The sequence below is a fragment of the Saccopteryx leptura genome, chromosome 6, assembly GCF_036850995.1.
Source record: "Saccopteryx leptura isolate mSacLep1 chromosome 6, mSacLep1_pri_phased_curated, whole genome shotgun sequence".
Taxonomy (NCBI): domain Eukaryota; kingdom Metazoa; phylum Chordata; class Mammalia; order Chiroptera; family Emballonuridae; genus Saccopteryx; species Saccopteryx leptura.
This window is the reverse complement of record NC_089508.1, coordinates 128,893,520-128,909,672: the sequence shown is the minus strand read 5'-3', so window position 1 is coordinate 128,909,672 and position 16,153 is coordinate 128,893,520. Positions and strand designations below refer to the sequence as shown.

The window sequence follows — 16,153 nt, the reverse complement described above, 5'->3', positions numbered from 1 at the left end:
GACTTTGAGGGCCGGGGTGGGCTCAGCTTGAGTTACTGATCATGTGGCTGTTTGGTACTCAGAGCCAGGCAACAGGCCCTCCTAACCTGGCCATGCCAGACCTCTAGAGCTAGCCCAAAAAGTGTATCAATTTTTAATTTTTTTTTTTAAATACAGCATCTTTCATATGAGCTTAAAAAATGGTAATGGTGGCCTACAATTAAAAACAGTTGGGAACAGCCACAGGGCCACAGGCATCCAGCCCCCCAATCCAGCACAAGGCAATGGGAAGGGGAGATGCCAACAAGGAGGTCATCCTCCTAAGAGGCTGAAGTCCCCTCAGGCTCCACAGATGGGGAATCTATCTCAATTTTGGGGGGTCTGCAGCCACCTAAGGACAGATGAGGTGGCAGCTCAGATCACAGGTGAGGACCCCACCTCTGCCCACCTGTAACTCCTGCCCATGCTGCCCCCCAATTCTTCTGGAAAGACTCTTTTGGGGTGCCCCTCCCACCCCCAGGGGAGGGTACTGAGGAAGGCCCACCTGAGCTTGCCCCTTGCCCCTTCCTCTTCCCTTTCCCAGTGACTCGGGGGACTTTTGGATCCTGTTGGAGGCTGGGCCCCTCCAGCTGCTGTCGTTTGCTTATGAAGGCTTCTCTCTGCCCTTCGTGTCCTGAAAGGGACTTTGCTTGGGGGTGGAGAGTCCTCAGTGGAGGATACACAAGTTCCTGGGGTGCTCAGAGAGTTCAGAGGCTGGTTAGAACCCACCATGCCCCCCACTGTCAACCGAAGTCAGTTGCCCAAAAGCTGGGCCTGGGGAGATACGGCCAGGGCAGGGGAGTGCAGGGGACGTTAGGAGCAGGGAGCCATACCTCCATCTTGTCCTCGGGACATCCGCTGTGCTCCCTGGGATTTCTTCTTATGGGACTTACACCCTGAAGGACACTGATGCTGGGGTTGCAAGGTTCTGTGGCCTTGAGCCCTTTCTGTGGCATTCTACCCTCCCATTCTGGGGTGACTCTTGGAGTTGGGATGGGGACCAGGGACTGCTGCAACCCTCTCTGCTCTCTTAGCTTACTCTATTAGGAGTAGCTTACCTTTGGGTGCCAGAGGTCCAGGATCCCCCTAAAGTGGAATGGGAAGAATTCAGAAATCAGCCTGGATGGGGCAGGGGTTGCTTTTCCCTAGAAGAGATAGGACTCACACCTGTCTTTTTCAATCTGCACTGTTCCTACCCTAGGAAGCTTCTCTGACTGCCTTCACCCTGCTTTGGGCTGCTCCACTAGCTGGATCCGTTGGACTCAGAGAAGGGGCGGGGTTTAGCAGTGGAAAGGCTTAGACACTCAGGGACAGTGTGACACTTGGGAACCCAGATAGAAAGCCCATCTCCTGCCCGGTTATGACCCCAGGTGTCTGCTACACCTGCCTCTTTGGGATCTCTGTTTGCCTGAGTGAGCATTAGGGCCCAAACCTGGAACCAGATGGTGCGACCCTGCCGGTCCCGCAGAGAGCTCATGCCCGCCATTCTGTAACACTGCAGCCAGGTTCGAAAGGCCACAAAGTCCTCATCCCCAGTCTCCTGCCCGTAACCCTTGCCCCCTGTGGACAGAGGAGCCAGGCAGAGGTCAGAGGGCAGACTCAGGCTGGGAGGAAGGGGGAGCCTGATGGACTAGGTCAGGGGCCAAGGCTTTCCCTTCTCCAGCTGTGACCTTGGCTGCTGTCTTCCCCGCTTGGCCATGGCTTGCCCATCCTGGAGTGGACCGAGTATTTGTCTTGCCTGTCTCACGGGAAGCTTGGAGGACATAGGCAGCTGACAAATGAGGAGGCCAAGTCCTTCTAGCAACAGCAAGGTCTACAAACTCCCATTCTCCAGGCAGGGAACCAGGCCCAGGGAGTGGCAGCAACTGTCCCAGCGTTCTCTAATACGCTGAAGTAGAGGCAGTTGGCCATCTCTGCTTCCCAGTTCTCACCCAACTGGACTACTTCCTTGGGCACTGAGTGGCACAACTCCAGCAGGTCTGGGTTCTGCAGTTTGGCCCTTATCTTCTGGCTCATTGTCAGCTCCGGGCTCTGGAGAAGGGGCAGGGGCAGGGCCTGGCCGTCAGCGTGAGGTAGGGCCACTCAGAAGGCAGTGGACCCCACCAGGAACAGAACTTCCTGAGCTTGGCAGGACACAGACAGCTCATCCCCCCCCCCCTCCCCGGTGCACATGCCATTGTAGAGAAGGAAAAACTAAGGATCTGCTTGGGTTATGCTGGAGACACCCAGCCCACCTAGCCAGCAGCCCTCCCTCACTGGCACCCTGCATCCTCACCAGCCTCTGTCGCTTCAGAGCCTCCAGAACAGTGCGGGCCTTCTCAAACGGGGGTATCCTCAGCCTGCCGTGGACGGGAAGGGAGCCACGCTCAGTAGTGGGGATGTGGGCACCCACCCACCCCAGCCCCCGTGCCCATGGCCTGCCTGCTGACCTGTATAGAATTTCTGCCCGCAGATAGTTGCCAATGCCATTGAAGAACCTCTGGTCCAAGAGGGCCTCACAGATGGGCCTGTCAAACACCTTGTCCTCTAGGTTTCGTAACACATTCTCCCTGGAGGGGACATGGCCTGAGCACATGAGACCCATTCTCTCATCCCCCACCGCACCATGGGATGGGGAAGGGGCTGGGAGAACCTGTTCTGGGTGCAAGGGAAGGAAACTGGGAGTCCCAGTGCTCTCCTAGCATAAGTGCTGTTTTGGCAGTGGGAACCTGTTTTCCAGTTTGTTAAATGAAAACAATATAAGGTTTTACTTTATTACAGAAGGTAAAAAATGGCCCTGGCAGGTTTGTTTAGTGGTAGAGCATCAGCCCAACATATGGATGTCCCAGGCTCAATTCCCAGTCAGGGCACACAGAAGTGACCATCTGTTTTCCCACCCCCTTTCTCTTGCACTCCTGCAGCCATGGCTCAATTGATTTGAGCAAGTTGGCCCTGGGTGCTGAGGATGGCTTTCTGGCCTCTGTGTCGAGTGCTAAAATAGCTCATGTACCATATGGGCAGAGCATCACCCACTTGTGAACTTGCTGGATTGTTCCCAAGCAAGGTACATGCAAGAGTCTGTCTTTCTGCCTCCCCTGCTCTCACTTAAAAAAAAAAAAAAAAAAAAAGGTGAAAAATTCCAACCAAAAGCAGCGACTTCAAGGGGCCACACATTAGCCTGCATCTGTTGTATGGGTGTCACCAGAGTGCCTCAGACTCCAGGCATTTTTGAGAGCAAGGTGAAGGCAGGACTTCAGGTGTGCCTGCAGTCTAGTGCTCCCTGTCTAGACACCTGGATGGTTAGACAGGAAGGGTTGATATGGAAGGATCAATTTTTTTTTTTTTTTTTGTATTTTTCTGAAGTTGGAAACGGGGAGGCAGTCAGACAGACTCCCGCATGCGCCTGACCGGGATCCACCTGGCATGCCCACCAGGAAGCAATGCTCTGCCCATCTGGGGCGTCACTCTGTTGCAACCGGAGCCATTCTAGTGCCTGAGGCAGAGGCCATAGAGCCATACTCAGTGCCCGGGCCAACTTTGCTCCAATGGAGCCTTGGCTGTGGGAGGGGAAGAGAGAGACAGAGAGGAAGGAGAGGGGGAGGGGTGGAGAAGCAGATGGGCGCTTCTCCTGTATGCCCTGGCCAGGAATCAAACCCGGGACTCCTGCACGCCAGGCCGATGCTCTACCACTGAGCCAACCAGCCAGAGCTTTTTTAATTTTTTAAAAATGTTTATTTTATTGATTTTAGAGAGACAGGAACATCAACCTGTTCCTGTATGTGCCCTGACCAGGGATCAAACTGGCAACTTCTGTGCTTTGAGATGATCCTCTAAGCAACTGAGCTATCTGGTCAGGGTGGAAGGGTCAATTCTCCTCAAGACCTAGAGATTTTAAGGAGGCTGGTACCAGCTCTGTGCAGCGGTGGGGGGGGGGGGGGGGGAGTCCTGGCTAGTGAAGGCCCCACCTCCAGGGGTCACAGATCTGCCCTTACCCCTGGGAAGAACTGCATCTTGTTTCCTTGTGGAAAAGGGTCCTGGCAGGACGGACTCAGTGATGGGCCTAAGGGGCATAGGTAAAGTTCAGAGTGGGAGGTCTGCCTGGGTGGCCAGCTCCCTGGGGGAGCAGATCCCCACAGACTCCCTAGCTGTAGGGCCAAGACACCTGAGATGCTCCTCATCTGAGAGGAACTGCAGAGCCAGTGCACACACCCAGGAGAGGCGAGTGGAGGAGGCAGGACCACACATGTTCCCCTGGGGGTACACTTGGGGTCACGCCCAGGAAGGCCAGGAGTCAACTGCCTCCTGTGGTGCTAAATGTGCCCAACCCACCCCAGTGGGCAGCTAAGTTTCCTAAGGACCAAGAAAGGCAGGGTCCTCCAAATGTGCTCCAGGCCTTTGTTTCTGATTCTGGTCAGTTTGAATGCTTTTCCTCTAGAGCTCAGATGTCACCTCTTAGAGTGGCCCTTCCTTGTGCCCCCCACTCCCTGGCCAAAAGTCATGCTCTCATGTGACTATATGGATTCATCTAGGTTGTTTCCTCACCGCCCTACCCTGCCTGACCTTCAGTTCTGAGAGCAGGGACCCCTTCCACTTTGATCACTACTGTGCCCCCAACACCTAGATCAGGGCCTGGCACAAAGCCGACTCCTATATTTCCTTTCCAAAAGAAGGGAAGTGACTGACACTGTGCTGTCTTATTTGACCTGCATCACATCCCAGGTAGGGCTGTCACCCCTCCCACAGGTGGGAGACAGTCACAGAGACTGTGGGACACAGACTAGTGGGCAGGCAGAATGTGGGAGACCACAAAACCTGATTCAGAAACCAGGTCACTAGGCAGTCCCAGGCCACCACCTTGAAACACTTCATCCAGCTCATCCTAAAGCCCTCCACCTTTCTTCTTAGCCTACCAACAGCACCAAGAAGCAGTATGGGGTGCCTCCAGCCTCACCTCTCACAGTGACTAGTGTCCTCAGGCATGCCTACCTGCTCACTGCTTCCCCCACCACCTCCCACATGGGTTTTGAGTTTCCACATCCATTAGTTCAAGGAGCTGGCCCTGGCTGGTTGGCTCAGTGGTAGAGCATCGGCCTGGCGTGCAGGAATCCTGGGTTCGATTCCCGGCCAGGGTACACAGGAGAAGCGCTCATCTGCTTCTCCACCCCTCCCCCTCTCCTTCCTCTCTGTCTCTCTCTTCCCCTCCTGCAGCCAAGGCTCCATTGGAGCAAAGTTGGCCCAGGCACTGGGGATCGCTCTAGGGCAACAGTTCTCAACCTGTGGGTTGTGACCCCAGCGGGGGTCCAACGACCAAAACACAGGGGTCGCGACCCACAGGTTGAGAACCGCTTCTCTATGGCCTCTGCCTCAGGCGCTAGAATGGCTCTGATTGCAACAGAGTAGTGCCCCAGATGGGCAGAGCATCGCCCCCAGGTGGGCGTGCCGGGTGGATCCCGGTTGGGCGCATGCGGGAGTCTGACTGCCTCCCCGTTTCCAACTTCAGAAAAATACCGGGAAAAAAAAAAAAAAGAGCTGTCCCCAGGGAACTAAACTGTCTTGGTCTACAAAGGAAGGGACTGAGGCTCAGGAGGGACAGGGACTGGCCCCTCGTTGGCCAACAAGGCATTAACAGCCAGGCTCAGAGCCCAGGGCTGTGCTTTGCACACCTGGGGCTGGCTCTACCCACCTGAACTGTTCGTACTCCAGCAAGACACATGGCCCACGGCCTGCCTGCCACTCGCCCCTGATGTCCCAGTGGCCGAAGCGGCGGATGTCCACAAAGCAGAGGGTGAGTCGGGGTCCAGGAGGAGCGGTGTAAAAGCGCAGATGGGCATGTGGTGGTAGCGCATCACTGGGTGCCAGTTGGAAGGAGCCGGACATGCCGAAGTGGAAGATGAGGGCCAGTGGCTCCCGTAAGGGCTGGGCCCCAGGCAGGGGGCTCAGTGTCAGGCGAAGCTCCTTGCCACGAGCTGAGGCAGAGATGTAGTAGGCACTGCTCTCAAAGGGCACCTCAGGGTTGCGGCTGACAGGTGACTTCTCCACACACCCGCCAAACACCAGCCCCCTGCATGCCTCGTTCACAAAGTGGCTGGCCAGGTGCAACTCAGGGCTCTCAGGCATCCTGTGCTGGGAATGGGCCGGCCCTGTGGGGGAGGATGATTTAAGGTTGGGTCAGGTGTGCACCTTGTGAGGTAGGATTTATCACCTCCAGGTTACAGAGGAGGGTCTGAGGATCAGAGAGTACTGTGGACAGCTGCGTTTGGCAAGAAATTCTTCTGGCCTGGCCACAGCCCTGGCCGGTTGGCTCAGTGGTAGAGCGTTGGCCTGGCGTGCAGGAGTCCGGGTTAGATTCCCGGCCAGGGCACATAGGAGAAGCGCCCATCTGCTTCTCCACCCCTCCCCCTCTCCCTCCTCTGTCTTTCTCTTCCCCTCCCGCAGCCAAGGCTCCATTGGAGCAAAAGATGGCCCGGGCGCTGGGGATGGCTCCTTGGCCTCTGCCCCAGGCGCTAGAGTGGCTCTGGTCGAGACAGCAGAGCGACGCCCCGGATGGGCAGAGCATCGCCCCCTGGTGGGCGTGCCGGGTGGATCCGGGTCGGGCGCATGCGGGAGTCTGTCTGACTGCCTCCCCATTTCCAGCTTCAGAAAAATACAAAAAATAAATAAAATAAAATAAAATGCTGGGCAGGCCCAGGGCATTAGGGAGCTCAGACTGGGGAAGCTGACTGCATGTTAACACCTTCCACCACAGGCTTCCAGGAACCCCTGCTGCTTTTAGAATAAAGGCAGGATCCTTCCTCGGTCCACACTGTCACTTCATTTCTTCCCAGGCTCCCCACCATCTGCTCCAAGCGCCGGGATCTTCCCTTCCTCAGGCCTTGACTCTGCTGTCCTCTTAGTCTGGGAACGCTTGAGCCGCCCGCCTTGACCACCTTTCCAGAGGAGCCTCCCCACCTCCCTCAGACACACGTTTTCTTCGCTGCACTCCCGAGTCCGAAGTGGTTATGGTCTGGTGTCTGCCTCCACCTCCACTTCCTCCCCAGTGGAACTCAGCTCGGTCGCCACCCCGCGCTCAGTGCCGACCCCATCTGTTGCCTCCACCGCTGAGGGGAGGGTCTGGTCCCAGCTAGGAGCTGGGAAAACTAACGCCCAGAGGCCCAGCTCGTCCTGAGAACTAGCCAAGGCCAGAGCGAGGGCGGGTGGAAGGGGGGGGGGGGTGCAGGTGTCTCCAGGGACGCGCGCTGCAGCCAGGTGACCGAGGTTGCGAGGGAGGAAGAAAAGGGCTCCAGGCTAAGGTTCAGGACGGAGCAGGGCACGCCCGAGTCAGCGCCGAGGTCGGAGAGGAGCACACTGCGCCTCCTCTCCGTACCCCTGCCCACCCAGCGCGAGAGGTTAGCTCGCCACCTGCCTCTGCCCCAGCCGCGCCAAGATCGCAGGCGCAGATGTGGCTGGGCAAAGGGGGGGCCGTTCGGCCAGGGCAGGCTCCTTTCACTCCCCAGCCTTCGCGCTGTCCGGGACCTGGCACCCGAGACAGTTCGATCCAGAGTCCTAGTCCCGCGAAGGCCAAGCCTTCTCCAGCTGGCTTCCCCGGACCCCACACTCACCCCCGCAGGCTGTGCGCTGTGCACACGATTCCCTTCCTCCACGGGCCCCCCAACCCCATCCTATCTCAGTCCGCGGTACCCACCCCCGACGTCGTCCTCGCCCGGCCCCCGCGCTCCGCGACTCTGTCCGCCGACCAGCAGCCACTAAGGATGGAAGTCCGCACGGAAGAGCACGCCGGGTGCCGCGGCTCCGACCCCGGCGCCTGCTGGGAAGTGTAGTCCCGGGGCAAGGACAGCGGCGTTCCAAATGGGGGCCCCAGGCTGAGGGGCTCCGCGTGGCGGAAAAGGCTTTGGGGCAGTCACGTGGCGGGATTGGGATCCGGGCTCAGGTCCGCGGTCCTGCTGTCTCTGTGGCTAGGGAGGCACCAGGCTAGTGGCAGGGTCGGTACTGAAACGCAACTGCGTCCTAAAGCCCAGGCTCCTAGATGTGCTCAAGGAGCGCGCAGGTGCGCGATAAACGCAGGCCCTGGGGACCCAGTGGTGGCCCTGCGCATCAGCGCGCAGTCACATGGAATTTACAAACAGAAACGGCATAACCACCTGCGGGCAGCCAAGCAAAACAAAACAAGTGGAGAAGCAGAACCCACATCAGACGGTTCTGTGAGGGACTGTCTCTCCGCACGGATGTTTAGGCTTAGCCCTCAGAGCCAGCGGGGATCGGAGCCATCAGAACCGCCATCGTGGCGGTGGGCAAGGGCACGAGACGCTGCACACACTGATTGCAGGATGAGATGTGTCCCGCGGGAGGCTGCATCTTCGCTGACACCTTTACGGGTTTCGACAAGCAGTTGAATCTCATTCAATGGGATTGCGATGATTCCTGGATGGAGTCAAAGAACCCAGGCAGATAGAGGAGCGAGTCCTCGGTCTGGAGCAGCTTCACTGAGAGAACGTGGTCTCAATGACAGTAGAGTGAGCTCCTCCCAGAGACTGGCATTGCCCTAGTGCCACTTGCTGGAGCTGCTGGAAGAGGACTCTTGGCTTATGAGCCCATGTCCCAGGCTCCTACACGTCTTGCTGGGCCAGTCGAGAGCAGGGGTGGGGGGTCGGGGGGGGGGGCCATCCCTGCCCACCTTGCGGAGGTCATACCTCTGCAAGGAAGAGGCGCTGTCACAGCTGCTACACATGCTGCCACAGCTAGTATTGCAGGGGCCCCAACCCTGTACCCAGCTGGCCATGGGCAAGGGGCACCCTCTCCAGGCATAATGATCCCACCTCCTCATATGAAGTCTCTCGTGGCCCTGACCCGGCGGTGGCGCAGTGGATAGAGCGTCGGGCTGGGATGCGGAGGACCCAGGTTCGAGACCCCGAGGTTGCCAGCTTGAGCACGGGCTCATCTGGTTTGAGCAAAGCTCACCAGCTTGGACCCAAGGTCGCTGGCGAGCAAGGGGTTACTTGGTCTGCTGAAAGCCCCACGGTCAAGGCATATATGAGAAAGCAATCAATGAACAACTAAGGTGTTGCAACGAAAAGCTAATGATTGATGCTTCTCATCTCTCTCTGTTCCTGTCTGTCCCTGTCTATCCCTCTCTCTGACTCTCTCTGTCACTGTAAAAAAAAAATAAAAAGTCTCTAATGGGGACCCCCCTGGAAAAATAAGTTCAATGGGCACATCCCCTCCAGGAATACAAGGACTTTTTTTTTTAATTCAGTGAGAGGAGGGGAGGCAGAGAGACAGACTCCCACACGTGCTCCCCTTGGGATCCACCAGGCAAGTCCACTAGGGGAAGATGCTCTGCCTATCTGTGGCGTTGCTCCTTTGCTCAGCCACAGAGCTCTTCTTAGAGCCTGAGGTGGAGGCCATGGAGATGTCCTCAGCACCCAAGGCCAACTTGCTCCAATTGGGCCATGGCTGCGGGAGAGGAAGAGAGAAGGAGAAAGAGAAGCAACAGGGAGAGGGGTGGAGAAGCAGATGAGCACTTCTTCTGTGTGCCCTAACTGAGATTCAAACCCAGGACATCAGCTTGCCCGGCTTAGGCTCTACCACTGAGCCAACTGGCCAGGGCCAAGGACTTCTTTGACCATTGGCTACAGAGTGAGAGAAGTAGCTCCACAGAGTCATGGACCCAGACCTGTTTGTTGTTACACTGGAGTCTCATCAGATTGCCTTGATTCCTTTACAGGGCACCCTCCCCAGGCAGTGTACCTGCCAAGGTCCTAGACTCATTTCCACCCTCTTTAGCTCCGTTTCCCAAACAACTATACATGTCCTTTTACCTCCTTGTGGCCTGTGAAACAAGTTTATGATAAACTCTTAATATTATTTTTTAAATAAATAAATAAAGACAACACACCAGGTGGACAGGAGGCCAGTGCAAAGTCCTGGAGGAGATGTAGGGCCAGTAGCTGCAGCCCCCATCACAGCCGCCTGGCCCGTGCAGGTTCCCATTTAATTCATACAGATGGTAACGAAACAACAGAGCCAAGAATTTCTGTGCCGTTCTTTATTCCTGCTCGCAACCAATGTGTGAGAAAATACACACAGCGGGGAAACACTTCCCTTTCCATTCAGGGTTCCCAAAGCCACTGACTTTCTCAGTTTTTTCCCTAGAATAAAAGGCCCAATAGTCTCATTCAGTCCCCTCTGTGCACCTCCATTTTGGCTGCCTCTTTCCCTGCAACCACATAGCATTTCTCTCCTCCCTGCAACAATATGGTCTTTCTTTTTCAAAATGGCCTCCTAGTCCCTCCTCCAGTACACATTAGCATAACCAAGCCCCTTCCCAAGCAGGAAGGTAATCAGCCACCCCACATGGGCAGCGCCATCTTTAACAATAAAAGTGAGCAAAACCAGAAAATACAGATCACAAACTTATTTTCCCAACAGGAGGGAAAGTGAAGGAAGGCCTGTGTGGCTGGCGTGTAGCTGGCAGAGTACAGGAGGGTAAGGACAGACGACACAGCAAGTTCAGGTCCGGTTAGGCCTCAGGAAGTCTCTGTAAGAAGCTTGCATTTCATCTGTCAATGTGAGAAACATTAAACCTATAAGAATTTTTATGAGTTTATTTGAGCCAAACTCTCAGCAGTTGCCGGGAAGCAAAATCTCAATGGGTTGAGAAAATGCTCCAAAAAATGGCGGTTTCACCAGGTATTTTATATATCAGAATCAAAGGGGAAGCCCTAAGGGAGCTACATGAAATTGATTGGTGATAGATTAGGGAGACAGGAGAAAGCAAAATGGGGAAATCTCTGGGAATAGATAAAAAGTAAAAGGAATAGATACATAGTTATATAGGCTGACAAAGTTAACAGTTGACAATTAACATGATAAAAACATGAAGGGGTTTGTTGGTCCCAGCTCTGGTGAAATACCTACCCTGAGGAGGCAGGAAAAGATTACCCACATGTTATCAGGGATATTATTGTAGATGCAAAAAAGACAACAGACAGGCTCAATTAAGGTAAGCATTGACCTTTGTTAGAGAAAAATACCTCCCTAGGACATGACTACCCACCATGAACTGCTTCTAGTTCAGAGTTCAGACTATCCTGTGTGGTTACTTTAGGTCTGAGCCTGCAGGGCCACCATGCAAGCCACCCTGAGCTTGTCAGGTGTAGCTTGTGGCCCCTTTTTTGTCCACTCCTCTTAACTATATCTGAATCATAGTCAGGATTTGCTGCCTTCATACTAGAATTTCTGCCTCCTCTCCCCTTCCTGTACTAATTCATTTATTTTGGCAGAAATATTTTATTTTTGTTTTTTTATTTTTTTACAGAGCGAGACAGACAGACAGGGACAGACAGGAAGGGAGAAAGATAAGAAGGATCAGCTGGTGGTTTGCAGCTCCTTAGTTGTTCATTGATTGCTATCTCATATGTGCCTTAACAGGGGAGGGGCTTTAGCTGAGCCAGTTGCTCAAGCCAGCAACCTGGGCTTCAAGCGGGTGACTCCACACTCAAGCTGGTGAGCCTGTGCTCAAGCTGGCGACGTTGGGATCTTGAACCTGAGACCTCAGCATTCCAGGTCAACACTCTATCTGCTGCGCCACCACTGGTCAAGCACCATTATTTCTTTCAATACTTTTTGGTCCCACTCTCTTTCTCTTCACCCTCTGGGACTCTGTGATGACACTGTAAGAATGAGACGGCACTCAAACTCCAGATGTGCAGGCTTTATTAGAGGAGAAAGACCTGCCGGGCGGGGCACTCTTCCGGGAAGAAGGGCCCACAAACAGACTGAGGCAAAACTTTATAGAGTTGGGGATAGCCTCAAGCAAGGGTATGCTGGTATATTTAGCTTTCTGGAACACTCCTCTTTGGGGTGATTGACCAGCTTCCTGGAATTCCTTTGTTCCAGTGGTGACTGTCTGGTAATTAAGGGTGGGGTCAGGCAGCCAAGTGGAACATCAAGAGGGCAGTTTGGAATACACATATCTATCATTTCTCAGCTCTGTGGTTACATATAAAAGAAAGGCAGTTATTAATTTTATAATATATGGTGAGGGGTGACGAAAAGAAAGAGGAGAAAAAATTGGAAAATTATTGCTTTTTCTGGAGAGAACTCAAGGAAAGAACCTTGCCAAGTGTTGGGCAGATAATATGTATTATGCTCACTTTGCTAAAGTGGCGCTGCCCACGTGGAGGCCGTTGCCCAGGTGATATTAATGTGTGTCTCTGGGCAGGCAGAATCCTTGTAGCCTGGCGCTTGGTTTTGGGATTAAGCCTTTCCCACCCTTTTTTGATGTGGGGTGGTACAATCCAATCATGCCTCAGAGAAGTGACTTTGTATTAGAGACTTCCCTATTTTGTATATGGGATTAAGAGTTTGGATTTCTACACTATAAAATGGGGACGGAGTGGGAGCTTGCTCTCTTGGTTCCTGGGATGATTAGCATGAGAGAGCAGAGGGAGCAGAGCAGAGAGCAGAAAGAGGCCATGTGGCCAGGAGAAGCAGCCAAGATGGCGGAGTGCTGAGTGAGATGCCAGTTTGTGTAGTGTTTGTATCTGGGATAAGGAAGGAGATGGGGAACTGAGGAGAATAAGGCAGGTGAGCTAGAAACCTTTGATTCTAGGAAACTTGGATAAGTCAGTAGCTTTGTGAGCACTGAATGTGAGTGGGTTTTGGAGCCCAGTGTGTGTTTTTACTTGCCTGCCGGGTGCAAGCTAGAATTAAAGATGACAGCCTGCCCTGGCCGGTTGGCTCAGCGGTAGAGCGTCGGCCTAGCGTGCGGAGGACCCGGGTTCGATTCCCGGCCAGGGCACACAGGAGAAGCGCCCATTTGCTTCTCCACCCCTCCGCCGCGCCTTCCTCTCTGTCTCTCTCTTCCCCTCCCGCAGCCAAGGCTCCATTGGAGCAAAAATGGCCCGGGCGCTGGGGATGGCTCTGTGGCCTCTGCCTCAGGCGCTAGAGTGGCTCTGGTCGCAACATGGCTACGCCCAGGATGGGCAGAGCACCGCCCCCTGGTGGGCAGAGCGTCGCCCCATGGTGGGCGTACCGGGTGGATCCCGGTCGGGCGCATGCGGGAGTCTGTCTGACTGTCTCTCTCTGTTTCCAGCTTCAGAAAAATGCAAAAAATAAATAAATAAATAAATAAATAAATAAATAAATAAATATGACAGCCTATTGTTGGAATCCATGGGAGTCCGAAAGACCAGAGTAACAGGCTTTATTGAAAGGAAGAAAGGAACCCTGCCGGGCACTTCTCCTGGGGGAGAAGAGCACCGGTTACAGACTAGGGGCGAGTTATATAGTGTTTGGGAGAGCCTGAGGGGATACTGAGGCAAAAGTCCTGGTATGTCTGGAATGCTCCTCCTTGGGGGGTTTCGAGCATGTGGGTGTTGAATCAAAAGTCCTGGTGTGTCCGGAGCCCCTCCTTGGGGCGGCTTCTCAGCTTTTTGGAATTCCTCTGTTTCAGGGTCAATAGTCCAGTAAGGGTGAGGTCTGACAGATAAAGCGGAACATCAAGAGGGCAGTTTGGAATTTACGTATCTATCATTTCTCGACTCTGTGGTTACATATAAAAGAAAGGCAGTTATTAATTTTATAATATATGGTGAGGGGTGATGAGGAGAAAGAGGAGAAAAAATTGGAAAATTATTGCTTCTTCTGGAGAGAACTCAAGAAGGGAATCTTGCCAAGCCAAGTCCCTCATCCAGTTAAGGAGGTCGTCAATTTTCATGCTGTGAGGTCTGAACCAGGTGATGTCTCTGAAAACCTGAGTGAGGAAGTAAAAAAAAATTTTGCGGGGTAATAATTGTCAGTTGCTTGCTGCGAGTGCCAAGTGGACAGAGTGACATGGTGATACATAGTCTCCTGGATAAGCCTCATGAGATGTGCTGGCCTGGTTCCCCTCAAGTGGGAGGAAATGTGGAGATTTTAAAATACAGGGAACCTGTTGGTATAAGTTTTAGAAGGACTGAATATGTGTGGTTTAAAAGGAAGGGAATTTGGAGAACATTCAGGAGGGAACTTCTTGGGCTGAGGGGCGGCTTCTTCCTGCTGTCATCCCTACCTATTTGATATTTCCCTCATGAAGTTCTCCTTGGGGTACTGGGGAATAGGAATGTAGGAGCATTTGATTGTAGGTAATCCTAGAGATTTCTCTCATCCTGGCCTGTATGAACTTAATAAAGAAAGAGGCAAGTATTTGGAGATTAGCAATGCAGAGATAAGGAGGGTTGTTTAGGGGTATGTGTGTGAAAGTTCTTCCATAGTAAAGTCAGAGATATTTTTTCCTGGCAGCCCTGGAGAGAGTAGTTAGCTTGAGCTAAAAGAAATGTTTCATGTCTGTTTGTAGGCTCTTCTTCAGCCAAGAAGACCCAGTGATCTTGTCCTTTTACTATGTGAAAGGTAAAAAGACTGAAAAGCGTTAAGAGGTGTTGCTATTTATTCTCCTAGTTCTTCAGGGATATGGGAGAGCTTTAGGGTTAGGGGACCTGTAGAGGTTGAAAGATAGGATTTAGGAGGTTTGCTGATATAGGGTTTCAGATATTTCTGTTTTGCGAGGGCAGGTTTCAGGGTTGATGTGTAGGGTTAGGTAGATTTTTCCAGTTGTCTGATTGGTGAAGGTCTGCATGCAGTTCTGTAAGAAAGTAGTAAACAAATGTAAGAGGCAGGGTTTAAAAGTTAGAAAAGTAAATAGGAGAGTGAGTGAACTAATGAAAGGCAATAGTAAGACGCCCAGTTTGTGTGAAACCACTGATTCCATGTTTACAAATTCGCTGGGCTTTAGAGAGAGAGAGAGAGTAAATAGGAATAAGACAGGGTAGTGTGGCTAGTCCCCCTGTCCCTAGATCTACTTTTGTAGAGATTTCTAAAGCAATAAGAAGAGAAATTACCTGTATAGCTTGTTTGGTCCTTACATTGATGGATAGTGTATTAGGAACTGGAAGAGGCTCATGGGGTGGGATTAGGTTGTATTTAGGGTGAGATAGCTAATTAGTATGGAGACGCAGATAGGTGTTGTTCCCACAGAAGTAGAAAGTTCCTGATTTGGTGAGGCAGGCTGAGAGGTGAATAGAGAATAGAAGGACAAGGGGTCGGTTTTGTTTACTTAGGGAAAGGGTGTTACATTTCTACACTTTGCAGTTAGAGTTTAAGTCCTAGTGACCACTGCTTCTAGCTGGAATTACCAGCAGGTCCCAGCCTATAATAGGCATGGGGCATTGAGATAAGAGGAACAAAGGAGATAATAAACATTAAATAAAGCAATAAAATCAGACTGTCAATACCCACAGTAGAGATCTTTGAGGGATAAGTAAAATTTAAATATTCAGGCAAGGAATAGTAGATGGCCCTTGTGTTTACAAGAAATGAGATTAGCTTATCTGCTACTTGGAAGAAATACCTTAGGCTCGTGAACGAACGATGTCCTTGGGCCTTCAGTGGCAATTCCCAGCACGCTGGGCAAGGTCAGGTCACAGGTAGCTGGAGCAGGGCTAGAAGAGACTGAACCCTCCCTCCATGGAGCAGGGGGGCAGCTTACCTTCTCATGTCCCTCTTTCCACAGCACAGGTGTGTCAACCGGTGGGGCCGGGAAGCCTGGCAGGCTTCAGTTCAATGACCTTTTTTTCCACTCTGGAGCAGGGCCTTGATGAAATGCTGTGAAACCCCTTAGGGCCCTGGAGCCAAAAGCTGGTATTTCCTGACTTCTTTTGGGCCTTATTTGCCTTCTCTGTTACTTCCTTGGTCATTATAGACCTTAAAAGCCATGCTCAGAAGATCTCACTGAGGGGTTTGACTAAGAGAGCAAAATTGGGAATTCAGTGTTTAAAGAAGCCTATTAGACCGAGGAAAGAAAAGATTTGATCTGTGGTGGTAGGTGGCTGGAGACTGTGGAGGGTGAGACTTCAGGCGGTGGGGGTTAAAGTAATGCCTAGATAGACTAGGGACTGAGAATAAAGTTGAGCCTTAGCAGAGAAGACAGGATAACACTTCATAGCGAGGAAGTTAAGAAGGGTGGTGGTGAGTCTCCTTGAGGCAGGCAGGGAGGGGCTGCAGAGGAGTAGGTTATCTACATATTGTAAGAGAGTAGTAGTTTTGAGATTGCATGCTGCTAAATCCTGAGCTAGTGCCTGCCGAAACAGGTGTGGGCTGTTTTTGATCCCCTGGGGTAAGA

The 16,153-nt window shown here is 52.7% G+C and overlaps 1 protein-coding gene across 1 annotated transcript; it reads right to left on the bottom strand.

The window, feature by feature from the left end:
- Positions 1–121: 121 nt before the first annotated feature.
- On the bottom strand, positions 122–7,798 carry NEIL1 (nei like DNA glycosylase 1). The gene is given in 11 exon segments (XM_066342809.1): positions 122–370; positions 524–615; positions 617–707; positions 852–914; positions 1,077–1,104; positions 1,451–1,578; positions 1,950–2,049; positions 2,294–2,357; positions 2,448–2,567; positions 5,681–6,137; positions 7,679–7,798. Coding segments are annotated over 10 exon segments (1,191 nt in total). The 5' UTR covers positions 6,115–6,137; positions 7,679–7,798; the 3' UTR covers positions 122–299.
- Positions 7,799–16,153: the final 8,355 nt, after the last annotated feature.